At 41.0% G+C, this 27,425-nt stretch overlaps 1 protein-coding gene across 3 annotated transcripts; it reads left to right on the top strand.

Annotated features, from left to right (window-relative positions):
• Positions 1 to 1,067: 1,067 nt before the first annotated feature.
• On the top strand, positions 1,068 to 27,229 carry LOC147170244 (protein AF-17-like). 3 transcript variants are annotated; one of them, XM_086082548.1, is made up of 20 exons: positions 1,069 to 1,396; positions 2,392 to 2,471; positions 2,568 to 2,622; positions 2,716 to 2,825; positions 11,201 to 11,304; positions 13,641 to 13,791; positions 13,964 to 14,071; positions 14,175 to 14,264; positions 14,349 to 14,496; positions 14,569 to 15,348; positions 17,048 to 17,247; positions 17,508 to 17,616; positions 18,797 to 18,863; positions 19,000 to 19,148; positions 20,493 to 20,690; positions 21,198 to 21,274; positions 21,459 to 21,820; positions 21,928 to 22,021; positions 23,390 to 23,584; positions 24,630 to 27,229. In XM_086082548.1, the coding sequence occupies exons 1-20, from the start codon at positions 1,288 to 1,290 to the stop codon at positions 24,663 to 24,665; spliced, it is 3,222 nt and encodes a 1,073-aa protein (XP_085938674.1). In that variant the 5' UTR covers positions 1,069 to 1,287; the 3' UTR covers positions 24,666 to 27,229. The 3 variants fall into 3 exon arrangements, with proteins under 3 accessions (XP_085938673.1, XP_085938674.1, XP_085938675.1); XM_086082549.1 differs by having other exon boundaries at positions 1,070 to 1,396; positions 13,641 to 13,734; XM_086082547.1 differs by having other exon boundaries at positions 1,068 to 1,396; positions 13,641 to 13,734; positions 14,349 to 15,348.
• The last annotated feature ends 196 nt before the right edge of the window (positions 27,230 to 27,425 follow it).

Raw genomic sequence — 27,425 nt, 5'->3', positions numbered from 1 at the left:
ATGTGCCAACACTTTTGTTCACCTTAAAAAGTGAGCGGGTTCAAACAAAAAGTGTCCTGTCCTGGGCTGCTTAACCCATCTAGATGTAAATAACATGAAATGAAAGCTGGAATTCTAAAGTTTTGTCTCATATTCATCTTTTAATCTGAACGCCAATGTCTTCAGTGAGTATACAGTGTATACTTAGAGAGAGAGAGAATACATGCACCTTATTTACTTTGTAGTGTTTAGCCATAAAATTTAAAGGTAAAAAAAAGTACAGTACGCATGTCTCATTAAATGTTTAAAACCCTAATTAGAATAATTAAAAGGCTTTCCAGTCATGTTTACTAGCACAGTACAGATCCCAGCCAAGGCAAAAAGAATTACAGTAGTAGTCATCCATTTGAATAAATTTTCTAGCAATAATCACATTCATTCAGTCATTCAATTTACAAGGTATTCCCCGTCTACATTACTACATTTGAATGATACATTATGATCATTCAGTATTCACCAAGGGTCAAAACTCATTTTGGGTCTGAACCTTCTTTTTTTTCCAAAAAGACGACAGTTTGGTGAGTAATTATAGTACTTGACATCCACCATTTTTTGTTGATTTTTTCCCCCCCGCCCACTTGCGGATGAACCAAAAATCAGGTATTTAAAAAAAAAAAAAGAACAAAAGAAGCGAATACACCAACAATTAGGTATTTGAAATAAAATAAAATAAAGATGAAGAAGAAAGATGTTTGGAGGAGATACTGCGTCGACTTCGGCTGGTGAAACCGCTTGTAATTGTTACCTGGTTGTTTTGTTGAAATCCTGCGGATGGCGCTGTTGTCACGGGATTCAGAAAGCAACCCATCCAGCGGTTTTCATGCCGCGGTCCACATGTCTTGATATTATTAAACAACATTAGCTTTACGGTAAAAGCGTACAAGCCACAGTTGTTGATGATAAATCTACGAAGAATTGCTTTGTGGCTTGAATAAAATAAGGGGACAGAGACGTGAGAGTCAAACTAATATTAACATGCTACTGCTACCTTTACTATGACATTTCTGCCGACCCGGAGGATCCGATGTGAGCATGCGCACTGCATCGCCTCTATGGGGACTGGGAGGACATCACGGAAAAAACGTAGCAGCGGCACCACCACAAACCTTACGCCGAGATTGCGCCAGTATCGCGCACGACTAAGCGACCCACGACTATGCCCAGTACGGCGCTAGAGAGCGGGACGACCCCTTGACAGGCCTAAACGCCGCCGGGAGGGGGAAATACATTTTTTCTTATGGGAGCAGCATGCGGGAAATGGTTGGTGGTTGCTGCGTGTGTTCCGACGAGCGAGGTTGGGCTGAGAATCCACTCGTTTACTGTGATGGACACGGCTGCAACGTCGCCGTACATCAAGGTAACGTTAGCCGCTGTTAGCGTGGAAGTAGCGGGCAGCTGTGACGGCCGAGCCGGCGGCTGTAAACGGGCGGGCGGTTGGTCGCTGGCTGGAGCCTACGTGCGTGCATGTGTATGTGTGGTGTGGGGGCGGGGGGGGTCTGGTAGGCGTGCTATTTGTTTTCTCCTCGCAGCACACAGGGCCAAGCGAGGTGACAGCAAGCCTGCATGCCCCCTTGATGGCATACTGTGGTGTGGGTGTGTGCGGGCGTGAGCCCCTCGGCCCTGTCGTGTACGTCAAACTAAAAATAAATAAATAGATAACATGTCGGTCAGACTCCTGTAGCCCTGGGTCCACATGCTTTTACTGTTTTGGCCATTATGATGTGCTGTTCATGTGTAGTAAAGTTCTATGAAAACCACTTGCTTTTAGACATACTAATTTTGAATCTCAGGTCTAGGTTGGTAGAGGTTCGCATGTTTGCCTCACAGTTCTAAGGTTTAGTGTTTAAATCATACGAAGTTTCAGCTTTTCAGTCTGCACGTTCTCATGGTTGCGCGGGATTTCTGCCGGTACTCCCCACGTTCAAGAAACATAGTTGTGTTTGTCTATTATGCCTGCCTGTCAATCAGTCCAGAGTGTAGCCTGGCTTAAGTCAGTTTAAGACCCTGATTTTTTTTAAATGGATGTTTTTTTAGGGTTCTAAAGAATGGCTATTTAACTGATTGAGGCAAATGCAGCCCCGAGGATGTGTGATGTCATTTTTAGTCGACTGCAAGTGGCAAAATGGCCACCCCCTGAAATGGATAAAATGAGTGTATTTTGCTGCTTGAGTCATATTCCACAAACATAGTATTAGTCAGAATGCTGTGTTTAGACTAGTGAGACTGTCTAGATTTTGGGCTGACTCCCCTTTAAATCAGCCTCATATGAAAGAGTGCTTTGAGATTACTTTTTTGTGAATTGTTGTAGTAATACTGAAAGGAAATTTAATTACACTTGTGTTTGTGTCTCAGCATGCTATGGCATTGTCCAGGTGCCCACTGGCCCATGGTTCTGTCGTAAGTGTGAGTCACAGGAGAGGGCAGCGAGAGTGGTGAGTGTACCAACACACAACATTAGAAGTGTTTCCCTTCCCACTATGGAGATCACAGTCACTGAGTATGCTGGGCTCTCTGGTGTTCTTCCATAGAGGTGTGAGTTATGCCCCCACAAAGATGGCGCTCTCAAGAGGACGGACAGTGGAGGTAAGTATAGGGCTTGGTTATAACTGCCAACACTCAACTAAATGTTCATAAGTAAAAAGACTTATCATCTCAAACTTGTGTTGTCAACCGCAGGTTGGGCTCACGTTGTTTGTGCTCTCTACATACCTGAGGTGCAGTTTGCCAACGTCCTCACCATGGAACCCATCATCCTACAGTTTGTTCCACATGAGCGATACATGAAGGTATTGAAACATTTTGTTAAGTCCTTAAAGAATGTCCCAATTTTTAGTGAAGCACTCACAACTCTTGGCAGATATTTTTAGTCTGTTTACAGGAAAATTGAACAGGTTTCTCTAAATTATCTTTGTGAACAATCCAACTTTTCCACAAATCCTTGGAAGACAAGTGGATTCGAGAAATAATACAGATTTGGCTTAGTTTGCTTTGCAGTAATGTGCTCATCTATCACCATAGTTGCAAATTTGATCCTGAATTCCACGCAACTAAAAAACACACACTGAATTGAAGATTCAGCTTCACGAAGCCCCCTCCTCTCTTGAACCCCTGTATGGGAGGCTGAGGAATTTGATCCCCTTGTAGTTGGAACACTCCGTTCCCCTTCTTCAAAAGGGGAGCTACCATCCCAGTCTGCCTGTCCAAGTCCCATAGGTGCAGAATTGGCCACCAGACACTCAAACCACACCCCCAGGCCAGGCTCCAAAGGTGGTGACCCGTGTTTGGACAAGGGAAATTAAAGGACCACGTCCAGATGGTCCATTTTCACTTATAAGCTCACTTGAAATGAATGAAAATGGCAGTCATTTCCGATAATATTAATCTGTTTTGGAGCAATCGGTAAACCAATTGCACCGGAACGCCCCTTTTTAATCGCCAAAATTGACATAACCCCATGTCTTGGTGTGACATCAGCGGCAGAATTGCATGCCAAATTTACTTAATATCTGATGTGGACAAAAGGTTGTACTAGGTATTTTGTCTCCAAAATGACAACTGTTCTGGGGGAAAAAAACATCTTGTTTAAGTTTCCAGACACTGCTTTGTTCAAATTGGCTCCAGGTGCTAGCCTACATGACAAACTTTGCTCACGCCAAACTATCATATCACCATTCACCATGCTAATAATTAGGTATGTCCCGATCACACTTTTTCTAGTCCGAGTCACCTAATTTTGAGATCGGCCGATTCCCGATCCGATACCTCAGCATTTTATTAAGGGGAAAAAAGTTTTTTTTTGTTTTGTTTTTAAACAAAACTACCCCAACACATTTTATATGGTGAGTGGAACAGTGGTTAAACTACCGGTAAGTAAAACATTTAAACCCCCCTTTTTTGGCACATCTATGAGTTACTCAAAGGTGTATTATTAACCAGTATATACATTTTTCACAAGAGCTTTATTTTTGAGAACCTACAGTAGCCGTTTTAAAGCGTGAAACAAGCTAACTTCACAACAAACAAATGGCTGCATTTGAAGAGCAAGCAAGCAAAATGTATTTAATCTTACCTTATCCTGACTGGTCTGGACTCGCTCAGGGGAGATTTAGCGACCCCGCAAAGGACGTCAGACGCTGCTGATTCGCGCCAGGCTAAGCTAACCTAGGCTAGGCGCTGCAGAGTCCCAGTGGACGCCTCAGCTGGACCCGCGGGGAGGAACAGAAACACGTCCGCTGCCGGATCCGCGGGGAGAACTCGAAGCATGTCCATAGTATCCAGCGCCTGATGGCGGTGCGGCTGCGAAGTGCAGCCCAGTAGCAGTACTGTATATCCTTTCCGCCACACGAAATGCTCATTTTGCACACAGTGCAAATCGCATTATCTCCGCTTTACACATTAAAGATGATAATAACTTTTCATCATCTACTTCCAAATACCTTGGAGAAGTTGGCGCTATTTCCTTGCTTAGCCTCGCCGCTCTGGCATTATGCACACAGTGTCACTGTAGCAAAGTGACGCCATGCTGCACGCTGTGTGGAAAAATGAAGTCTCATTCCGTGCCATCGCGCAACTCCAGATTTAATAAAAAGTTGTTGAAAAAATAACCTCATATATTTATCTGAGTCCTGATCGGGAGACAATGTCCGATTCCGATCGAGTCAGCAACCACGTGATCGGGCCCGATTTCCGATCGGATCAGGACATCCCTACTAATAACATTACTAGCTACCTAACTCATTTTTTGTCTTTGCGTTAGGCATTTTTGCAACATCTGCTTTGGGTTATAGAGTGTCATTTCCTGTAAAAATCTGACTATTGCAAAGTATTGATTTATGCAGTTATGTTATTAGCGTGATATACTGTTGCAAACTCACATCAACACAACAGCACCCACACATTTTTGTTCAATCGCAAATTTAATAAGCTAGAAAATATAATTTATTTGTTAAGATGTCATTGATTTAAATGGGCCGGCCAGGTTCACAACCGCAGTTACACTATGTCACAAACTACATGCAAGTCTTTTAACTTCACAAAAACAAAGTCCTGTGTGACATCATCTTCCCTCGAACTCTTTTTCAAAGCCATACAATATATAAGGTGGTTCTCAATATCAAGAATGCAAGAGTCTGGTGAAGTCTGAGGATAGTCTTGGTAAGACCGGTTTCAAAGAACACTAATCTTTAGTAATTGGAACAGTACTTCCATAATTTACCACTAAGTTGATAAAACGGAAGAAAAAAAACCTTACAAACTTGTGTCCTCTTCTTTTTTAGCCATTTTGATAACAGCACGAACTGCTTATTGGGATATGTTTCCAGCCAAGTCTTCAAAGGTCATCAACCGATGCATTCTTTGTTTAAGATAGCAACAACAACAACATCCGTGTAGTCAGTGCATTCTTGGTTTATACGTACTTTGAATTGGAACAGGTCTTGGGCTGCGACTGATGATGTTTCATGAGATCACAAAGACGTAAGACCGGACAAGAACGCAAAGTGAGAAACGAAGGAACGATGATCTGACTGTACATTGGAAGGAACCTCAATTTAACAGACTAATAGGGTGGAGGCATCCTCCGTTAAAGATGATTGTTGGTTAAATTTAAGCACTTTTTTACATGGCCTAAAAACACCCAAAACCGTACAAATGTATTGTAAATAAATATTAAAAAGCTTGAATCTGTTAAGTTTTAAATGCCATCCAAACTTACCTCACTGGTGCTTGAAGGGTGTCTTTGGGGGCTAGTGCTGCTAGCTTTCATGAACCGTGAGGTTAGTGAGCTTCCTTTTTTCATCTCTGTTATGATTGATTGTCATAGAGGACTTGACAAATTTGTACCACAATCAGTATTGCATGTTCAAGACACATGCACATGACGAGAGCCTAAGTAAACACTAAACAGCAGACATATGACTAGATACGACACGCCACTTTTTAAGCTATATGACTATGGCGATGCAAAGCTATACGCCGTGCTTTCAGTTACCTTTGATGGGAACGTTTCCCCTGCCAACACAGAGGTACATATGTGACTTGGATCTAATCTGTACTGTATATCTGTGACAACAGCAGCGCAACCCAGAAATAGTAAATACCATTACCAGTCTCGATCCGTTGATTGCGCCGCAGCACAGACTTTGACGACTCCTGTAAAAAGCGTAATTTGAGGGGACTGGACGTTACTTTCTGTTAAATACAAAATGCATAAAATCGGGGTCCATTAAATCAAAGTTCTGTATATAGGCAAAAATGAATCTACGCAAATTCAATTCATGATATTTAATGCTGCTTCCTTCTTTCTGCAACAAAGCATGACAAATCGATTTGAACAAACCAAGCCCACTGAAATGTAAACTCACTATTTTTACTTGTTTTAGACTTTCAATACAAGTAACAATTAGGTCGCAAGGCTTGCTTCCGCACATGAAAGAAATAGGGGAATATATGGAGGATTTTGGCCTTGTCGACAGCTGGAGACTTAAAAACCAGACTAAGAAGGAATTTACCTTTTCCGCGGTGCACCGGTCTTTTTCAAGAATTTATTTTTTTCTTACAAATAATTCTATTGCTGATAAAATTGGTACAAAAATACATCCTGTTATTATTAGCGACCATGCACCAGTGTCCCTTACCCTACAAGTTGATTATACCTTTAAACCACCCCCGACATGGCGTTTTTAAAATCTCACTGCTAAATGACGCAGAGTTTGACAAAATTATAAGAAGAGAGTGGGCAGACTTTTTGGAAATAAATGACTCTCCAGACTTATCTCCATCTCTTCTCTGGGAAGCTGGGAAAGCGGTAATTAGAGGTAAAATTATATCATATTCATCTTATAAAAAGAAACCGGATCAAAAATCAGAAAAAGACTTGGAAGATAAAATTAAACAACTGACGGATGATTACGCAATAAACCCAAATAACCAAATATGGACTGACTTACAACATACAACATACAAAAATACAGTTAGATGATATGTTATCCAAAAAGACAGAGATTATAATACAACAATTGAGATACAACAACTTTGAATATAATAACAAATCAGGTAAATTTCTTGCAAACCAACTTCAACGCAATCGGGGAAAATCCCTTATAACGGCCATTAAAAGGACAACTGGTGATTGCATACAATCACGAGAAGAAATGAATCACATTTTCTATAACTATTATCGCAACCTATACTCAGAAACTAACAAACCTATCCCTGAGCATATTGAGGCATTCCTCAGTAGCTTAAATATACCTCAGTTATCTAATGAATATAAAGATATGTTAGATGCGCCACTTACTATAAACAAGCTGTACAGTGCTTTAGATAATATGCCTAATGGCAAAGCACCTGGCCCGGATAGTTATCCGGCTATATTTTTTAAGCACTTTTGGTTAATGCTTGCTCCATTATTCTTAAGAGCAGTAACAGAAATTAAAACTAATGGTTACATACGTCCACACATGAACACAGCAGCAATTAAACTTCTATTAAAGCCAGAAAAAGACCTCACCCTTCCATTAAGTTACCCTCCGATTTCACTAATTAACACTGATATTAAAATTATCGCATCTAGACTAGAAACAGTAATCTCGACAATCATTCATAGCGACCAAACAGGCTTTATTAAAGGTCGTCACTCACACCTTATTATTAGCATGTCACAGCTGCATGATAAAAAGGCAGTTATTATATCGTTGGATGCCGAAAAAGCCTTCGACAAAGTTAACTGGTCCTTCCTCTTTGCTGTTTTAAATAAATTTGGCTTTAGGAAGTCATTTATTCACTGGGTGTCATTGGGTTTGCTCTCCGGCCGGTGGCCCCTTCGGGGCCTGGGGGTTGTGCCTTGGCGCTGCCGCGGCCTGGGGGGCCCTGGGGGGTTGTGCTCGCTCCGTCCTGGCCGGGGTCGACGGCTCCCCTTTTTGGTGGAGGTTTTCATGCATGCCAGATCCTCACACCAGCATCTACCGAAATTCAAACACAATCTGCTTCTTCCTCTGGTCGTTGAATCGGTGGAAGCTGATGTCTGTGGATCTCACTCTGCTTCATATATCCTTCCTTCCTTTCCTCAGTCTTTCCTTTGGTCTCTTGAGGGCTCCCTAATTTGTTGGAACTGAGATGTTTCTGGGGTTGGTGAAAGACTCTGGTTGGTAACCCGGTGGGTAGTAGGTGATGTCTGGTCGGTGCTGGATTTCACTTTCCTTTCTTTTCTTTGATCCTTCCTCGGGTCTTCTGACATCCTCATGACTCTAGCTGGATTCTGAAGTATTCGGTTTAGGTGAACGGTATGGGATTTTTAATAGGTTTTAGGTGAATTAATGAGCACACACACATGCACATACTCACGCACATACAAAATGAAAAAAAATAATAATAATAATAAATAAAAAACAAAGAGCAATGATGATGACATGTCGAATCGGTAAAATTACAGAATGAACAATACTGAGCTCTCTCAAGAAAAAAAGAGAGAGAGAAAAAGCAAATCAACTTCCATGAGCTTACTAAAATCTGCACCTAAATCCCAAATTGTCATATGTTACATTATTACAGTTAAATATTCGGTTTAGGTGAACGGTATGGGATTTTTAATTGGTTTTAGGTGAATTAATGAGTACACACACGCACATATGCGCACACACACTTGCAGACGCAAAAAAAAAAGAGAGTGAGAGAGAGCAATGATGATGACATGTCAAATCGGTAAGATTACCGAATGAACAATACTAAGCAGAAAGAAAGACAAATGAAGGAAATAGGCGGAATTGTCTGCACTTCCAGTTCAAAGCATTCAAGAGCGTTGATAGATTTGTTCTCAAGCTATTTTCACCACTTACAATTGGTTAATATTATGTTCAAAACAACAGATCAAGTGGGAACAGACCAATAATATTGATTTGTGAAGAAACCAACCGTTGTGAAATGAGCTCGCCTTCTGCCACTGACATCAAGCTGACGTCACAGGATTCGCTCTGAATGTGGGCGGGCTAAAATCGATGAAAAACCACCAGAAAACTTAAGGCTTTAATTTCCTTTTTTTGCTTAAAGCTCTGTCCTGGCACGACATAGCATCTTTTCATCCCTAGGCTCATGTTGGGTCACACTCCGGGACAGAGTGTTAACAGCTGATTCTGAACCACGACAAATTGTGCGTCTATACCCATTTTTAAACAGTAGAACAAACACACTAAGGTTCAGAAGTGAAAACAAATAAGGTGATAAAGATGAGAAAAGCCCATAGCAGAGCTGCCACACTTGTAATGTTTTTGACATAATGTTAAAAAATATGGGAATGCAGACACATTGTTCTGGAAGTGGATTAATCCTCTCGAGTTGTCAGTAGTAAATAGAAAATGAATCGTAAGTGCTGGCGTTCATATGCTAATTTGCTGTGATATTATTTTTTACTATTTTTGGTATCAAAGGCGAGCAGTTTTGACCAAAATAGCCATAACTATCACAAGCCAAATGGCTGGCCTTCGGCCTCTGACAACATCTCGGCTTGGTCCCTTGTTCATCTAAGCAAGACCACAGTTTTATAGGTCTGGTTCTTCCCGTTTAGTTGTAAGGTATGGTATGCAATTACGACCAAATATCTTTGCAATTTCAAGCGTTTGGCCCATTTTGCAGAAAGAAGGGGATCTGCCTAATAATTATGCACACCCTGATATAGGGCAATGGTTCTAAAACTTTCTACACCAAGTATCACCTCAAATGTGTTTTATCTCTCCAAGTAACACCATAATGGCCAACATTAAAACACAGTAGAATAATAGGTCCAAGTGTTCATCAAAAACTGGGCAAGTTTTATTCCAATGTGCATTTGATATTATTGTAAGCCACTGTAACATTATGAACAATTTGAACATTAATATACGATAAAAAAAAATTATTTTTTCATTTTTATTTTTTTAATGTATTGCATGTAAAAGTTTAATTAAGAATGTACCTAAAACCCATACTGCTGTCTTTTATGTCTTTTGACACATTGTATTATCTTTGTAGTTTTTGATTGCTGGTAAATAGTGTCCAGCATCCATCAAAACTAGCCCTTTAAAATATTATACTTTAAATACAAATCAATATCTTTTCTGAACAGATGCTTGCATTGGCTCTGTGTTTGCATGTAAATGTACACACAGGCGTGTTGGAGGGCTGGTTTCATATTACGGTGTCAGCTATAGTAAATTGCATGCAGGTTTCTCCTGTCAGAGCCATTCAGCCATAGATTGCAGCCCACATTCCTCAACAGCATTAGGATGGATATTGAAAACTTGAGAAGCTACTCTTCCTTTTACTAGGTCTGCTGTCTTCTTCCTTTTCAAAGTTGATGTCCTTTGAGGGTAACATAACCCCACCAGCTTTTGCAAGGTGGGAATATTGAGGCATTATTAAGCCTCCTCACTTTTGTACTGAACACACAGGGACCAAATAAGTGAGCCGAACGTTAAGCCGACACTGGAAGTATTCAAAGCACTGAATCGGCCACACAATGATGTGGTCATTTTTATGACAGTCTCACGGAATCTATAATGCGTAAAATTGGCGAGTGAGCCAAGTGGAGTTGTGCTGGGTGGAGCAAGAGGACAAAGGGTAAAACATAGGCTGAGGCTAAAAGGTAGAGAGCCTGCCTTTCTTTTGTTCTGCACCTGTTTCTCGGCCTCATTCACCCTACCAGTGTGCTCCACTCACTGTGGGTGAGAAGAGTGAGAAGTACCTGTGTATATGCGGTAAACACAAACAAAAAGCACACATATCCTAAACGCACATTGAATAACGTTTCAGTGTTTGATCACTCCTACTTGATTTATTTGCATTATGATTAGTTGGCAATTTTCAACCAAGGGGATTCACAATAGAATAGAATGCCATTGCAACAGTCAAACAAAAAAACGTTTTTTAGATGTTTGTATGCCTGTTTTAATTATGTGCATTTTTCATAGCCAACAGTTTGATGGGACAAAGCAGTCTACAGCAAACTAAGCTTTAGTAAAAGTTGCTCTACTGACAAGCATTCGTACCTCAAAGGGGCCTTTCAGCTTCTGTTTGACTGCCTACCCCTATTAGCTTTGGTGTAGTACATGCAAAATCCTGCATGTAAAAACTGTTCCTTCAACCTGGAATGCTTGAATGAATTGTAAAAGTCTTATCATTCTTTCCCCAGACATGTTACATCTGTGAGGACCATGGCAGAGAGAGTAAGGCAGCATGTGGAGCGTGCATGGCTTGTAACCGACAGGGCTGCAGACAGGCTTTCCATGTCACCTGGTAGGTAGACATGAGCGCGTGTGTATGTGTGGCTCCAACAAAGATTTATCATTTTAATGTTCATGTTTATGCACACAGATGCCTCATATGATGCCAAGTGATAATGAGCGTCTTCAAAATGCTCTTACCCGTACATTGCAGCAAATGCTTAGCAAAAATATTCCAATTTGCAATGGTTTAAAGGTGCATTATGGAGTTTAAAATGTTAATGGATGCGGAGGGTGACGTCATGCTCGTCCCCGCGGACATTTAGTGTTATGACACAATTGGGATGGAAACTGGAGGCCTACTTTTACCACAGTCCAAACTCCAGCTCAGACTCCAAGAGAACTGAAAAAGTTTATTCAAGCACACGTACTTGCACGTGCACCATTCACAAGCTTGACACAGAGGCTGCAGTTACTCTTTAGGCCAAAGGTGGCATTCGTGAGGAAAAAAAGTGACTTACTCCACAAAACACCATTAAGTAAGTAAAGGCCCAGACACACCAATCCGACGTTGGGAGTCGGACAGCGTTGGGCCGACGGCATGCGCCCTCTGATCAGTGTATAAATTACTGTCGTAAAGTCGGATTGAGTTGGACTACGTTGGGGAAGGGGCACGTTTCCAGCAAATTCGACATGTTGAATCGGCGTCGGGGCATTTGATTACTGTGATTGGCTGTTCGGTAGCGAATCAGCGCACGGGGCAAGAAGAGAAAGTGCCGAACGCGGATAAACAGTACTGATGGAAAGCCTGGACCTTTTTTTTCTCCGCTCATTTTGTGCATCGTCACCCTGCTGTACCCTTCCACATTTGAACGTACAATGTCTGTCTGGACAGAAGATCGGGAAGATGACAGTCTCTTTTGTTCAAGTGAGACCAGCATTGTATGATATTACCGTTAAAAGGGTATGCCCATAAAGGTATGAAAGCCAAACTGGCATGACATGGGGACGCGACTGGATATAGCAGGTAGGATTTATTTATATATACGATACTGTGCAAAAAGCCGGAAGGTATGCATTGTTTACGTTTTTATATCTCTCCCCTGTAAAGAGGTTTCCGGTTGCCTTTCGGAATAATGACTACTGTGCCAATGGTATAAGGGGAATTACTTCTCGCGCATGCGCTGAAGGTACGTAATAGTCGGTATGGGTGCGGTGTATATTTACGTCATTTTTCTATGAGACGTGCCGACGTCTGGGCCGACGCCACAGGGGGTAGGCGACGTCGGATTGGTGTAACTATTCTAGGCCTTTACAAAATGTAGCTAATGCTTTCCTGGGAAATGTGTGTTTATTCAACTATATCTTCTAATGAGACCAATATCCTTGTCATGGTCACTGTCACCCGTTTATCAAGAGATTTAATAGAAACAATGCAGCGGTCAAAAGTGGATTTAATTTCATTTCAACTGCTTTGTCACAAACTTCTATTACATTTTGAAAACCGTTGGTATACATATCGTCGCTGCTATGTGAGACACACTTCTTTTCTTTCTTCTTCTTTTTAAAAATGTTTATGTTTTTGGAATGAAACTGAATGCAGACATCCCAAAACCGTAAAAATGTTAATAAATAAATAGATATAAGTGTATTGTAAATGTGTGTAATTATTATTAACTCTATGAAGGTTGAATAGGCTGAACATAAGCACTTAGAATATATAATAGTTTTGTATGTAAAAATTATGTCACCACTAAAATTAACCTCCCTGAAATACTCAGAAGTGATTTGGGCTTTTTTGTAACGGCGTTAAACACATATTGAGAAGCCCACAGAGATGCTTGATTGACACATCTGCCGGATGACGATAGTGAAGGGCGGGCGACATATTACTGTTACCTGCCTTGCTTTGTCCGCATCCTTTTGTTTTCAAACAAATTTGGAATATTTAAGCAAGTATGCCACATTGATGCATTGTGGCTGGTTGTAGCAACATGCCAAAAGAGTGTCCCAAAGGATGCGAATGTGAGGAATCTATGGACCTCTCAAGTGAAATTGACTCGCACAAATTGGGATGGATCGAGCAAGATGACTGTAAATTAGAAAGCACATTTGAAAAATTCTGATTTGCAAGATGAAGTGTTTTGTCCATATTGCAGAGCCGGAAATGGTTTTGCCAAGTGTAGGTATTTACAAAATTGATCAAACTGAAAATGAAAGCTAGTTTTGTTATCCTGATCAAAAAATGCCTAGAGAGAGTTTTTGAGTAAAAAATGGTTCATCCTTGAAAAATAGTCCCTTTAATGACTTGTAAATATATGTTATGGGGCAATGTGTGTATGTCATTGTGTGGATTTAAACATAGCTGTCTGTCTTTTCACATTGTGGCTGACTGGATGATGCTGCTAGCGCTCAGATGGCAGGCCTGCTGTGTGAGGAGGAAGGCCCTGAAGCTGACAATGTCAAATATTGTGGCTACTGCAAACATCACTACAACAAAATGGTACGAGGTCCAGCCAGTGTTACTACCTCCTCACTGTGTACACCAGCGCCATATACGGTAGTTTGCTCTTCAAACAACATACTGTATTGAAATTAGTAGCCATGTTATTCACATACTTTTAATATTCACATCAAGCAGTTGATAAAGTAGACATTTCTTTTCAACTACTTTTTGTGAAATTTATGGAAACTGAACTGGGTGATGCTATTTCATGTTTATTGATTTGCAGCAGAAGAAACGACGTTCCAATGAAAATGCAAGTAGTGCCTTCAGTCATTCCCGGGGGTGCTCTACCTCTCCATCACAGGACAAACACCACCACCACCGGCAGAGGAAGGTCAACAGACGACTAATTTATTTATTTGATATCCAACTAGCCATTTTTTAATTTACTCATTCGTATCATTTTGCTCAAGTGTACCTGCGCAATGTCATTTCAGAGTCACAAGGACAAGATTCGTCAGAAAGAGCGCCACAAGAAGGCCTCTGACAGCCTGGTCCCTTCAGTGATGTCCAGCAGTATAGACATGGTATGAACAGCAGAGTGACCAGAGAGTTGCTCGATAACAGTACAATTACAATTTCAAATAATTTTTGTGTGTGTCTTGGGATAGCTCTCTTCCAGTCGCCACAGTTCCAAAGACAGTGAGGCAAAGTCCAAGAAGCTGATTTCGCACAGTCATGGTCACCAGAGTAAGAAAACAGGAAGCACCGGCAAGAGTGGCTCCTCCTCTTCCTGTTCCTCAAGTCCATTCAATCCAGGTATTACACTATCAGTTCAAATGTTCAGGCATCGGGAAGCTTTGTTTAATCCGTTCTGTCTTGCTCGTGAAGGTGGAGCCCTGTCAGCTCAAGATACCCATCAGTTCTCCTCCTCTTCCCGTCTGGAACGTGACCACGAGCGAGGAAGCGGTGACCACAGCGGCGAGGATCGCAAAGAGCGTCACAGGAGGTCAGCCGTACAAGAGGCCGAGGAGGACGGTGATAAGGAGGAACACAAAGAGAAGGATGAGGAGGAAGACGAGGATCGCAATTATCACGAGCCGCCGGCGTTGACTCCTGCTGAGGGTCCTCTTGCTGGCTCACAGGGTCACGATCGGTCCGATGGAAACTCCAGCCCTTTTGAGAACAAGGTTACCATTTCAACTTTTGGGTCCATCATGCGCATCACCTCTACATCAGTGCTGGGTAGTAGCAGTAAGATCCGCAAGATCTCCTCTTCAGGAGACTACAAACCTTCCAAGTCTCTGTGCAAGTTGTCGCAACTGAGCACACCACCTATCCCAGAAGAAGCAGAGCTGGAGGGCAAAATGACCCCGCCACCTCTGTCCCAAGAGAGAAGGCACCGCGGCAACAAAAAGAGCCGGCATGGTCCTGGCCGACCTCGGGGAAGTAAGAACCGAGAGAGGAAAGAAGACGCTCATCATCGTCATCATCATAACACCGCACCTCCTCCACCACCACCAGTCTTCACCTCCTCACTCTACCCGAGCCCGGTGTCAGTTCCACACCTCACCTTCCCCTCCTCACTGCCCACCACCACCTCGTCTTCATTCTCATCCTCTTCAGCTAGCAGTTTTTCCACAAGCCGTGGCAACTCACTGCTTGGCTCGGGTGAGTGGGAGTGTGCGGTAGCCCTCAAGTTTCCTGTGTGTAGCAAAAAGTGCATGCACTTAAGCATATTCGTTTGCAGCATGATGGAAAATGCTAGGTGAATGCCACAATAGCAGTTTATCTAAAGAACAAAACAAAAACAAAAAACTTGTTCAGTCTGATCAGTGTTAACTAGTTAGAGATCTTTCTATGATTAGGTATTTTTGTGCTCAGTGTAAACTAACAATATATTCTACATAGAAGTTTTTGCTCTGCATGACTATCTTAAAAACTCAAGTCCAGGCTGAGATAAACATGATAAAAAATGTAAAAGCATAAACAAAAAGAAGTATCAATTAAAAAGCATCAGACAAGAGGAAACTTTACCAATATTGGCCCTTTTTTTCACAAGTACGTGAGAATGTCATTCTTAGTCATAAACCCAGCTAATAGCGGTGTATACAGTCACCTCTAAAAGTATTGGAACGGCAAGGTCAATTCCTGTGCTTTTGTTGGCTACTGAAGACATTTATGTTCAGATGTGGCAAATCCAGGTCCAGAAAGTAAAAACCCTGCCACAGTTTAGCTTTAGCCCCAGGTGATAGCTAGCTAGCTCCCATGGTGCTCATTTACCTGCTAGGGAGCTAGCTAGCCAGCACCCGGAGCTAAAGCCAAACTGTGGCAGGGTTTTTACTTTCTGGACCTGGATTTGCCATTTCTTTTTTGTTTGTGTTTCAGACCACAAGTTTAGAATTATAGCTTTTATTTCATGGTATTTACATCTTGATTTTAAACAATTCAAGGCAGAGCACCTTTTGTTTGAAGCCACCCACTTTTCACAGGAACAAAAGTATTGAAAAGGACATTATTAAATTAACTTCAAGTAGTGACTCACATTTCATATTTGATTGCATAACCCTTACTTGCAATAACTGCATCAAGCTTTGACGCAGCCTCTTTCAATTTTTGTTGTTTTCTCCCTTCAGTTTTCTCTTCAGGAGACAAACTTAATGCTCTATTGGGTTACGGTCTAGTCATTGACTTGGCCTTCCAAACCCCCCACCCTCCCAAATGAAGTCCTTTGTTGCTTGAAGTGTGTTTTGGTTCATTGTCTTGTTGCATAATGAAGCTTCTTCCAATTTGTTTGGATGCATTTTTCTGTAATTCACCAGATAAAACGTTTTGTCCAATGTTTGACCAAAAAACATGTGGCTTCAAACAATGTATGTATGGATGTAAATACTATGAAATCAAAGCTAAAATTCTCAACTTTTATCCCATAGTCATTTTTCGATCTGAAACTCTTCGGTAAAAAGCCAAAAATGGCGGAATTGACCTTACCGTTCCCAATACTTTTGGAGGTGACTGTTACATTGTACATTAGAATGAGTTGTCTGCAAGGTGTTGCTCTTGCGCAAGATGACCCAAAGGCTTTTGAGGTATCAGAGCATTGTTATAAATCCTAACCCTTTCTTTTGGTAATTTTTTTTTATTTGCTAATCTTTACTCCAGCTACAGTATACTGTCTGTGCGTACTTGCAAGTTTGCTTGCTTGTCTTGCCTGTTTGACCTCATTACAGACTCTGATATAGGTATATAATGTCAAATCTAGAAATTGTAGATGTTTATCTTTTCTGGCTCTTTAAACACGTACAGCATATTTAAAAAAATATATATATAAAAAATAAAAAATAAAAATCTTTCTGTCTTTCTCACTCAGGTATCTATTCCAGCCTTAAAAACCCTCTTTCACTGGGCGGGGGCATCTGCAGCACCTCGGTCTCTATGGGTGGAGGAGTGTGTAGCACCTCCTTGTCCCTGGCTGGGGGCATGTGTAGCACCTCTCTGTCATCAGGACTCCTCCCATCCCACACCCTCTCACACTCTCTACCATCAAGCAACGCCGTTTCAAACTCACAGGTATTTACAGTGCATTTATCCATAATTGTTTATTGTTATCAATAGGTGTGATACAATGACATTACCGGTCATTGGATTTTTTTTTTTAAATGGTGCGGTATCAAGTGATTTTGAGGTATACAACCTTATTTAACAAACAGTGATACTTTTTTTCGAATATGTCGGCATTTATGAAGCATTCTTTACCCTTAATATGTAACTACAGACTTTGCATCCCCACACTTATTCTCCGTATTCCTTTTCAAAATGAACTTCTGTAGGTGCATCCAGGTTCGAGCAGCTCCTATAGTGCGACTTCCACGCAACCTTTCATCACTGGTCTCTCCACACTGCCACCACTACTGAGTCAAGCCCCAACCTCACTACCTGGTATGAGGCAGAGGCCAAAATACTGCTCTTCATATATTCTTTTATTTCACAAATCAGTTATACGTACTGTTACCACTTATTTTTGATACTCTCTATAATGACTTAAACAGAAAATTACAAAGTACAAATATACTTCTAATTGATTGATATTACTGGGGGGGTTATAAGTCACAGTTTTTTCATAGTTTGTCTGGTCCTGCAAGCTACTCAGGTGTGACTTATGTATATTTAAATACAAATTAGAGCTCAAACTGGCACACAAAATCCCCGTTCCCTAATTGTATGCGGGTGGCAAATACTTTTGGTGCGTTGCCGCCTGTGCAGAGAAGGTGGCAGTGATGCACCAAATGCTGCAATGCATTTGCCAACTGCCAAAACAAAGAAGAAGAAGAAGAAATGGAAGAAGAAGTAGTAGTCATGCATTACTGCCACAGACTTATATGAGTCTGTGATTAGCGCCCAATGGCCACCTTCTTTATAGCATGCTAAGGAAGAAGGTGGCGGCAATGCACCAAAAGTATCTGCCAACCGCCAAAAGAAAGTAGAAGAAAAAAATGGAAGAAAACATTTTAGTTATAGCAGTGAAGTTGTGACATATTGCTAGTTTAGCTTCCAGCTTGTTTATGTCACAACAAAGATTTACAGGATCAAAAGGCACATTAATCAACCAGGATTGTACCTTTAGCCAAACTAAAAGGTTTAACTTCTCCATAGTTAGAAGTGGAAATTTCGTCCAACTGCCATCAACACAGAAATTCACTCTGACGCCCCTAGCACTACTCTCTGTGTGAGAGTCTGTGTGCACTCCACACCCATTAATTTGCCAAATGCAGTCTACGTTATACACCAATCAAACTGTTTCCATTTGTATTGCTTTATGCACTGAGCTCCGGAACTCCGTTTTTGGGGTGCTGAGAGTAACCGAATGGCACATTTGACAACGCTCCTAGTTTCCGAACAGTCGGAGTGAAGCAGTGCGCAATCGCAGCATATTTCCCCTACGCACCCACAATAAGGGAACGGGGATTTTAGATTGTGAATCCAAGCTCCACTGTTGTTGGTCTCGATTTTTGTCAAATAAATCTCCCCAAAAAACATGGCTTATACTCCAGAACGATTTACAGTATAGTCCCCAAAAAATCCAGTACTGTAAATGTTGATGTCTTGTTCCCTTTCATAGAGTCAGACCTTGATGACTGTCGCTTCCCATGTCAGGGAAACTCGCCAAGGGAAAGTCTTTCATCACAGTATGTCTTTTGTTTTTACCTAAGTATTTTCTCTGCAAAAATTGTGTTCAAATGATGAGAGAAATAATATGTGTAAACAGGAAATTAGGAGCATATTAACAACACTTCACCTTGTGGCTCTCCCCATCACACACAGGTCTCCTATGAGCTCCCTTCCTCTTCTTTTTGACCAGAGAGATGGTTTAGGTGCAGGAATTCAAGCATGTCCTGAGAACATCCCACAGGCAAGCTCCCACATTGAGCTCTTGTTGGAGAAACATAGCAACGGGGAGATCGGCGTCAACAGTGAGTAACCTCATTCCTTGTCTCCTGTTCAGGGAAGTATGACCTAGTACCAGTACAAATGCTTATTAGAAGAAACCGTTTTAATTTTCAAGAATGCAAAATTAGGTATTGGCCTCACTGCTTAAATATTTATAGTTATGTTTGTTCCTCTCTTCTGTAAAAGTGTCTCTGAAATTAGTCAGTCGATTTTTATCATGGACCATAATTTTTTTTTAACTACCTAATCGTCCAATTTTCTGTAATTAATCACATTTTTTACTACTATTTTCTACTTAGCTTGTAAGAAATATTCGCTTGAGTAAAATCTTGGAATTAATGTAAATTCATTGAATAGAAAGAATATTTCGATTCAAAGAATGATAGCTTTCTTGCATACAATTCCTGATTGTTGAACAATTGTTGATGAAACGATCAAAAGAGACTCAGCTTTACAGGAATTTTACTTATTTTCTTCTAGGGGTGTTCCAAAAAATCGATTGGGCAATATATTGTGATATTACAGTGCGCAATTCTCGAATCGATTCAATATGCGGCCGAATCTATTTTTAAACATCACTTTTTAATGGAAATATTCAACAAAATGTCTTACTTAGGGTTAGGGTTAACCTTTTAAGCATGGAAGAATGTTGTATTAATGGAACATTAAGCCTTAATAATTTATTTTAATGCTGTTCAAACATGAAACAGACTGCAACCTGTTTGTTAAATACAGTGGCTTAGCCTATTTCAGGTAAATAAATACATTTTCATACAAATCTTACAGTGTACATGTACAAATTTACTGATTAGTATTTTATAAATTTGAGTTAAAAGAAATCGCAGAAATCGATTTATAGATTTGTATCGGGATTAATCGCATCAAATCAAATTGTGACCTATGAATCGTGATACGGATGGAATCGCCAGGCACTACGCAATTCACACCCCTATTTTCTTCTCATTGAAACAATTCTCAAAACTTCTGACATACAGATTTAGTTCTGCCCAAGAGCATCATATACTAGCAGCATTGGTTTGCGAGGTTGCTCTAAGATGATCCGTCAAAAGCATCAAGCAATTAAAACTACCTATAGTCCGTGTTCATCCATCCTCCTGATCCTGCCAGTGGCAACTCCAGGTTTCGTGGCACGTGAGCAAAACTGAGTTAACAGATTTTTTTTTTTTACGCTTTAAAATTTAAAGAAAGCAGACTGATTTACATCCGATTCATCGATTAGTTGACTGATAAATCGATAATTAAAATAATCGGAACCTTGACTCACTCGGAAACCTCTTACTCCATTCGGTGTCACAATATGTCAGAAGCATTTCTCAGTGCTATGACTTGTTTTCTGTCTTTGTCAGTTATAGACATGCTTCAGTCACTTCACTCCCTGCAGCAGGAGAACCAGCGGCTCCAGGACCAGATTCTCAGTCTTACAGTCAAAAGGGAGCGACTGCAGTTGCTCAACACCGAGTTGGCTGTACCTTTCCCTCATGCTCATTCTGTCCAAGGCTCTTTGCACACCGCGGCTCGGATGAACTTCCTGCCCTCAAGTCAAGGTCAGATTTGTCATGTCTACATATTTACTAGCTTTAACATGACACATTATTATGTAGGTGTCGGTCATCTGCTCTTCATGTGCGCATCTCTTGCTTCGTTCTCTTCCCTCATCAGTTTACTTCTGCATCGTGCGCATGGTGCATTTTTAAACACGCATGCACGATTGTCTTTTTTGTTTTACTTTTATGAAATAGTTTTTGGCTCTGTGCAGAGTGTGTATGGTATTTCTGTGCATGCGTGGGTGCCCCCACCCCTCCCTCCCCAAGTACTGTGGCTTCATCCCGCATTCCAGAAACATGCATGTTAAAACCCCGCATTATCCATAAGTGTGAATGAGAGCAAAAATAGCTGCCTGCCCTGCAACTGGCTGGCGACCAGTCCAGGGTCTCCCCTGCCTCTCGCCCAAAGTCAGCCGGGATAGGCTCCAGCTCACCTTTAACCCTAATGAGGACACGCGGTATAGAAAATGGATGAAATGGCCTTTGACTCTGCCTCTCTTTTCTCAGACCCCCTAATCACCAATAAGAGTCCACTGTTGAAGAACAGTTTCCTTAATGACACTCCCTTTGTTACCTCCTCCGAGGTGAGAACCTGTTCTCTTCTCCAAATATATTAACAAATGCAGACTTTGCCTTTTCCTGCTTGGATGTTCATGATGAGGGCGGTGGATGCTTCCAGCTTCTGCACTGAAATGCACGTCAAGTTAAACACCAAAAGCAAGCTCAGATAGAAAAAGCTGAATTGACTTTCCGTTTCTATCTTGCCAGGATCTCCACTCTGGTAGTCCGTCCCGCAGTAGCTCTTCCCTCTCCTTCCAGAGTACTCCTCCTCCTCAACAAAGCCCCGCCTCCTTGAGTCAATCTGTGATAAATGGGCGAGGTTCAGGTGACAGTTTGGGGCAAATCAGCCAAGCCGGCACTTCGGCTCAACCTGCGGCGGGCGGGCTACTCGCATGTCATGCTGGAGGTTCTCAGCTGATGAATGGGGCGCTCGGCAGTTTGAACGGCGTGATACATTCTCCTGTCCAGAGTGCCTCCCAGTCCACACTGGCTGCTCTGCGACCCCAGCCACCGCCACTCAACCCCCAGACAATGGCACAGAGCTTTCAGCTTCCCAAGAGTGTGAGCCCGTACGTACCCAAAATGGCTGATTGACAAAAGCAAAGAGTTTTGCTGTGTCCACTTATTATAATTGAACGTCTAATCAGTTGGTTTCCTTTTATTGTCCATCTTTCAGGTCTTTTCTCCTCTCAGAGCAGCAGAAACAGATCATTCTGGAACAGCAGCAGCAGCAACTCCAGCAGTTCCTCACATCGCAGAACTTCACTCCTGTAATGTTTTATTTTGAAACTACCAAGCAAATTATACATTGTCCTTATGGTCACATAGTAACCAGTTTGGCAGTTTACCACCGTTAGGTTTCAATAACCGTTGAAACTGTCCATCATCGGTAATGACCTTTTATTTTTGAGGGCACATCCAACTGCAATATGATAAGCTGCTTGCGGAGATGAAACGTCTCAAACTAAATGAGCCGCCTATTTGAAGTTAATGACGCGCTAACTCCGGCATTCACAGATGCCTTTTTCTTGATATGTTGCTAAATATGCAGTCCTAAAAAATAAATTAATAAATAATGGTGCCTGCGTGTGTTGGGATGGGTACCATGCCTTGGTACTAAACTAGCCCTAAGGTGGAATAAAAAAAAAAATTGGAGTATTGATAAGCTCCACCCTTAACGGCTCCTGGAGAGATTACTCACATAAATTTTTTATTTCAAATGCAAATTTTTATTTGACAAGGACAATGCAGTCAAACATAGTTACAAACTTGCAGCTAATGTGATGCATATAGAGGTTATGGCTAGAGCTAATTCCCAACTCCAGTCCCCAGTTGGGCACTTCCACAACATTGCAGTACAATTTCAAATATGAAATATACATCAATTAAAAAGGCCTTAAAAAACATATTTCAAAATCAATAGTCCAATATTACATCTACAGTAAATGACATAAGACCTACACTAAGTTACAATGTTACAAGACAAGATTTTTATTTATTCATGCTATATGAATATTATTATATGGCCATCATGCCATCCCTGTATTTCTCAGAATGTCATTTTGATGTGCAGGTTGGGTATGGGTGTAACGGTGGTGACTCTTGCGCCCCACCTAATGGGGCTTCAAAGCCACGCTGCCGCTGCGTCACCGGCCGCCAAATCACCAGCCTGGAGTGAACTTTGACTAACGTACACTCACACAGTGCAAGCTGGCATCCTTTACATTGGGTTACGTCTGTTTACACATTTCCACCTCTGTTGTTCTTGACTCTCAAACATGACGCCTTTTCAGTCTTCTTTTCTAATAGCCACTTAATTTTACTATTGCGTCACATGTTTCACATGCAAATCACTTTAGGGCGAGCAGAAGCAAACGCCACACCATCTGTTGGCTTACTAAGTGGAAGACAACATCACAGCGCTGAGGGTGTGAGTCATGCAAGCATGAGTGTGGGACTTTTTGGAGCGGTCAGCTTCTTGATAAAAGCTTCGATTGCCTGGGACAAGTTGTGACATATTGGCTACTCAAGGATGGTCACATGGCATCTCCTAGTGTCTTTGATGACTGAGGGAATTGTCACTGTGTCAGTTGTTGATGAACTTAAACTTCTCCTATTATAACCGTCTGTGTTCTTAGGAGCAGAGGGCTTTAGTTTGCCAGATGCTTCAGCAGCAGCAGAGGCAGAGGGAGCTGCAGCGCCTTACAATGGCAGGAGCCCTTACCTCGCCCACGCCAAACTCCCCCATATTGGCCCACTCTCCCAGCCTGCTGTCCTCGGTGACTGCCTGCCCCCTGCCGGACAATCAGGGGGGGAACCTCTTCGGCAAGCCTGTGAGTGATACCGCAAGTGTTCAGTCATCATTGCTTAATCACTCATGAAGTGGAAGTCAGCCTTAAACATTTCTTGACAATAATATGTTATATGTGACTTGATGATTCTAATTAATATTACATTTGTGGAATATGAGTTGTGAAGCAAAAGCCAGCTGTTTTTATCCATCCTGGGGGAGGATTTGGCCAATTGCTGTCGTTGACTGAAGATGACAGGGCTGAGGCAACGACCAATCACAGCTCACCTGTTTTCTGAAGCTGCGCTGTGATTGGTTGTTACCTGAGACCTGAGCAACACTGATGTCATCTTTAGTCGACAGCAAGTGGCAAAATGGCCGCCCCCTGAGATGGATAAAAACTAGAGATAGACTGATATGTTTTTTAGGGCCGATGCCGATTACTAGTAGTCAAGGACGCTGATGACCGATATTTGGAGCCGATATTCATTTTCACTAAAAGGGAAAATATTGACATCAATATTTGAAAAAATACAAACTCCAGCTCTTAAATTTCTTGAATTTTGAAGCATATGTTTATTAAACAACTTAAGGTTTCGTAAAATCTTAGTCAATAGACAGCTACAAATCTAACAAAAAGTTCAGAGTCAGTAGCATGTCTTCAAAAGTTAAATAAAAACTAAAGTAAATAGCGCCCTATTGTGTTATACAGTAAATAAAGTTTTCTAAAATTTCGAAATATCTGAAGTGTTACAATTTTACTTATCTTAGTTTTAATTTCAAACAAAAACAAGGTGCAGAGAGTTCCCACGGTCGTCAGCATCTCTGAAAATTCGTTCCCTGAAGTTTTTTTTTTCCTGAACACTTTATTATTGGTTAGATGATTCTTCAAAATGGCCAATGCCGATATTCGTCAAAAATGCTGAATATCGGCGCCCATAATTGGTCTATCACTAATAAAAACGGCTGAATTGTGCTGCTTAACTCATATCCCACTAACACAATATTAACCAGAATACCATATTTAGACTAGTGGGGCTGCATAGAACATATTATTGTCCCCAAAAAATAATTTACTCATTTTTCAGGCTGCAGGAGAGAAGGGTGGAGACAAGAATGGATGAAATCGTCGACGATACAGCGCCGTCTCAAATGAAGATATTCATCATAAGTCCCTGATGAATAAATGAGGTCAACTCGTATGACATGAGGACGTCATTTCTACTTAATGAATGTACAACAGGATGGACATGAGGGTGAGGTTTTTTTGTGTGGAGGTTGTTTTATCAGAGGATCTTTATACAGGCAGCTTTTCCGAGATCACGATTACAGTGGTCTCTTCTTAAATTGCACTAATTTTGTTAGCTAGGCCAACGGGCCTGCTCATGTGGACAGTCCTTGCCCGTCCTAGGTTTTTGGTTTGAAGTATAATCTCAAGCACTGACCCATGAGGAATCCTTTCCATAGATTTTCCATTCCGACTCTTGGGAATTAGTGACTGAATTCCATCCACGTCAGCCACCTCACATATTTGTCTTCCCGTAAATGTTGTCTTCCCTTTGTGTTCACCGCACCCACGTTTCTTCCAAGCACTTACACTCCAAGTTGAATTTAGTTTTATTTTCTACCATGCGAGTGACTTGCTGTGGCGATTTCTGATGGGACGAGCCAAACGTCACAACAATAATGACAACCTGTGGTCAGTGGCATTCTAGATATTACCTCAAAATCTTCTGCCATCTTTTTCTACGCTGATGTGTGGCTTCCATTTTGTGCTAACTCCTTTTACTACTTGGATATAAAATCTCGTCGTTAACCTTGTTGACGTTTTTACTGATGTCTAAATATCCAAAATAGCGTACTGTTCCTCCTTGAAACTGGCATTAGTGCATCTGTTCACAACCAGAGAAGTTTATATCTTTCTAGTTGCTGTCGAGATTAAGAGGATGAAACCAAACATTTGGAAGTTGTTAGTGGGAATTTATTTTCCCTGAATAAGTTTGCACTTTGCATGTTAGTAGTTTATTGAGTCTTTTTTTTTTAAGGTCATTCCGTTTTCTATATACAGTATATATTTCTGTTCAGCGTATTCTTTTAATGTCTGCTAACTAGCTATTCTTTTAGCAATACTGGATAGATAATGCCTTAATGATGCTAAAATATACAGAGAAAAAGTTGAGCCCAAAGGCTCAATCGCACTCTTTGGTAGTCTTTTTATTATTATTATTAGGGATACATGGTACTCATCCTAAACCCATGTATACATTTTATAAGTAACCAATTGCATCAAATGAAATTTGTGAATAACCTGATAGTGATAACTATAGTGTATTATTTTTTTTTTGCATTCAGATACAATGCTCTTTAGTTGTTTGTGCTTCAAAGGAAATCTTACTATGAAGCCTGCACAGTGTGTCCTCGCAAAGGATGTCAACTTTAATGGAAATGCTGTCACAATAGTGTGTTATTTGTAGTATGACCTGCTCTGAAGATGGTGAAATAAGATGCAGTGGACCCTTATTGGCTACTGGCACTCCCATTCGTGGCAATGGAAAGAAAGCTTATTTCCCATTGTTGCCGCTTACGTCCAAAATCATCTTTTTACCATTACAGGAAGGGATTTTTATTCTTTTGTGTGTGTATTTTCTCTTCTTTCTGTAGCAATATTGTGATCTGTTTTTCTCACCTCTTAGATTTTGAATATCGTCTGCCTCATGTAACATCTGGAGTGCTAGTTAGTGTTGTCTGTAGATGTCAAAAAGCAACATAAAACAGCTCACTAGGAGGTGGTTAAATACTGTAGCAATGACAGAACGGGAATGTTTATGTTGATTTTAAAAAGTATGAGCCAACGTTGAAAGTGTGAAGTCTATAATTGACCAAGTACAGTATGTCCCGAGAAGACAATGTCCATGGAAGGGAGAGGTGCAAAAGTTTTGTTTTTGTTCCCATGTTGCACTGGGGCACTGTAAGCCCAATTTAAACTATGTTTGTTTGATTATGAGTTGTATTTTTTTGTGTGTGTAAGACACATGTACTTTAAAGCTTTGAAGTTGGATAATCCATGTTCTGAATGTCGTACTGTGTATCTTCAGTGTAACAACATTCGAGCACCCGTCCCACAATGAGGTTTAATGGAGAGCAAGTTACTTGTTGAAATCAGAATTGCATAAGATGCAGTGGTTTCTCAAATATGTCAATATCGCTGCCGTCGGACTGAAACCTCCTATGTCACAGTTTGGTAAAATTTAAGATTTTTTCCACAAATCAATCCTATTGGTCAGTCCACACTTGTGTGTTAAAACTGGCTTGCACTCTATGATGATGAAATGTTAATGGTTAAACAAACATCGTTTTTGTGGTCTCTTCAAAAGTGATTATTTAGGAGGAATAAGGATTCTGCCCCGCGTCAGCGAAATACAACGTTATAACTATGCATGATTTTAAATGCATTGTTCCCTGGCAAAGAAAAAAATGAATTAAATGAGCACCTAATTTTAATGGCAAGAGTTGTCATTGTACAGTGTAATTGCCTGAAGGAAGTAATCACAAAAATAATTTGACAATATTCAGATTAAATTCCTGTAAAGTATTTTGATACTTGTGTGTAAAATTAAAACGATAAATGACTCCAGTCTTTTTTTTCTTCCTTTTTTCCTCAATAAAGGTATTTTGCTTATGTGTTTTACATGTTCTCTTGAATGAGTTCTCTGTTGCAGGGAAAATATTTTAGAATGTATTCGCATATATGATTTTCTGTGTTTATCACTTGAAAACATACGTAATAGCTTTGCACCTGTGTGTACACTACTTAACTTACCTAAATAAGAGTTTGAGTACGTTTGCTTCGTCTGCCTGCTCGCAAACGGACTTAACTGGGACAT

Source organism: Leptonotus elevatus, chromosome 8 (assembly GCF_054856555.1).
Source record: "Leptonotus elevatus isolate MCC_2025b chromosome 8, RoL_Lele_1.0, whole genome shotgun sequence".
NCBI classification, from domain to species: Eukaryota; Metazoa; Chordata; class Actinopteri; order Syngnathiformes; family Syngnathidae; genus Leptonotus; species Leptonotus elevatus.
This window is presented reverse-complemented; position numbering and strand designations above follow the sequence as displayed.

What these genes read in the sequence shown, in the direction of transcription:
- LOC147170244 (XM_086082547.1), top strand. Translation starts at nt 1,288, where the DNA reads ATGCGGGAAATGGTTGGTGGTTGCTGCGTGTGTTCCGACGAGCGAGGT. An exon ending in TGTCCAGCAGTATAGACATG is followed by an intron (nt 14,265 to 14,348) that starts GTATGAACAGCA and finishes GTCTTGGGATAG; the next exon opens with CTCTCTTCCAGTCGCCACAG. An exon ending in CCTTTGTTACCTCCTCCGAG is followed by an intron (nt 21,275 to 21,458) that starts GTGAGAACCTGT and finishes CTATCTTGCCAG; the next exon opens with GATCTCCACTCTGGTAGTCC.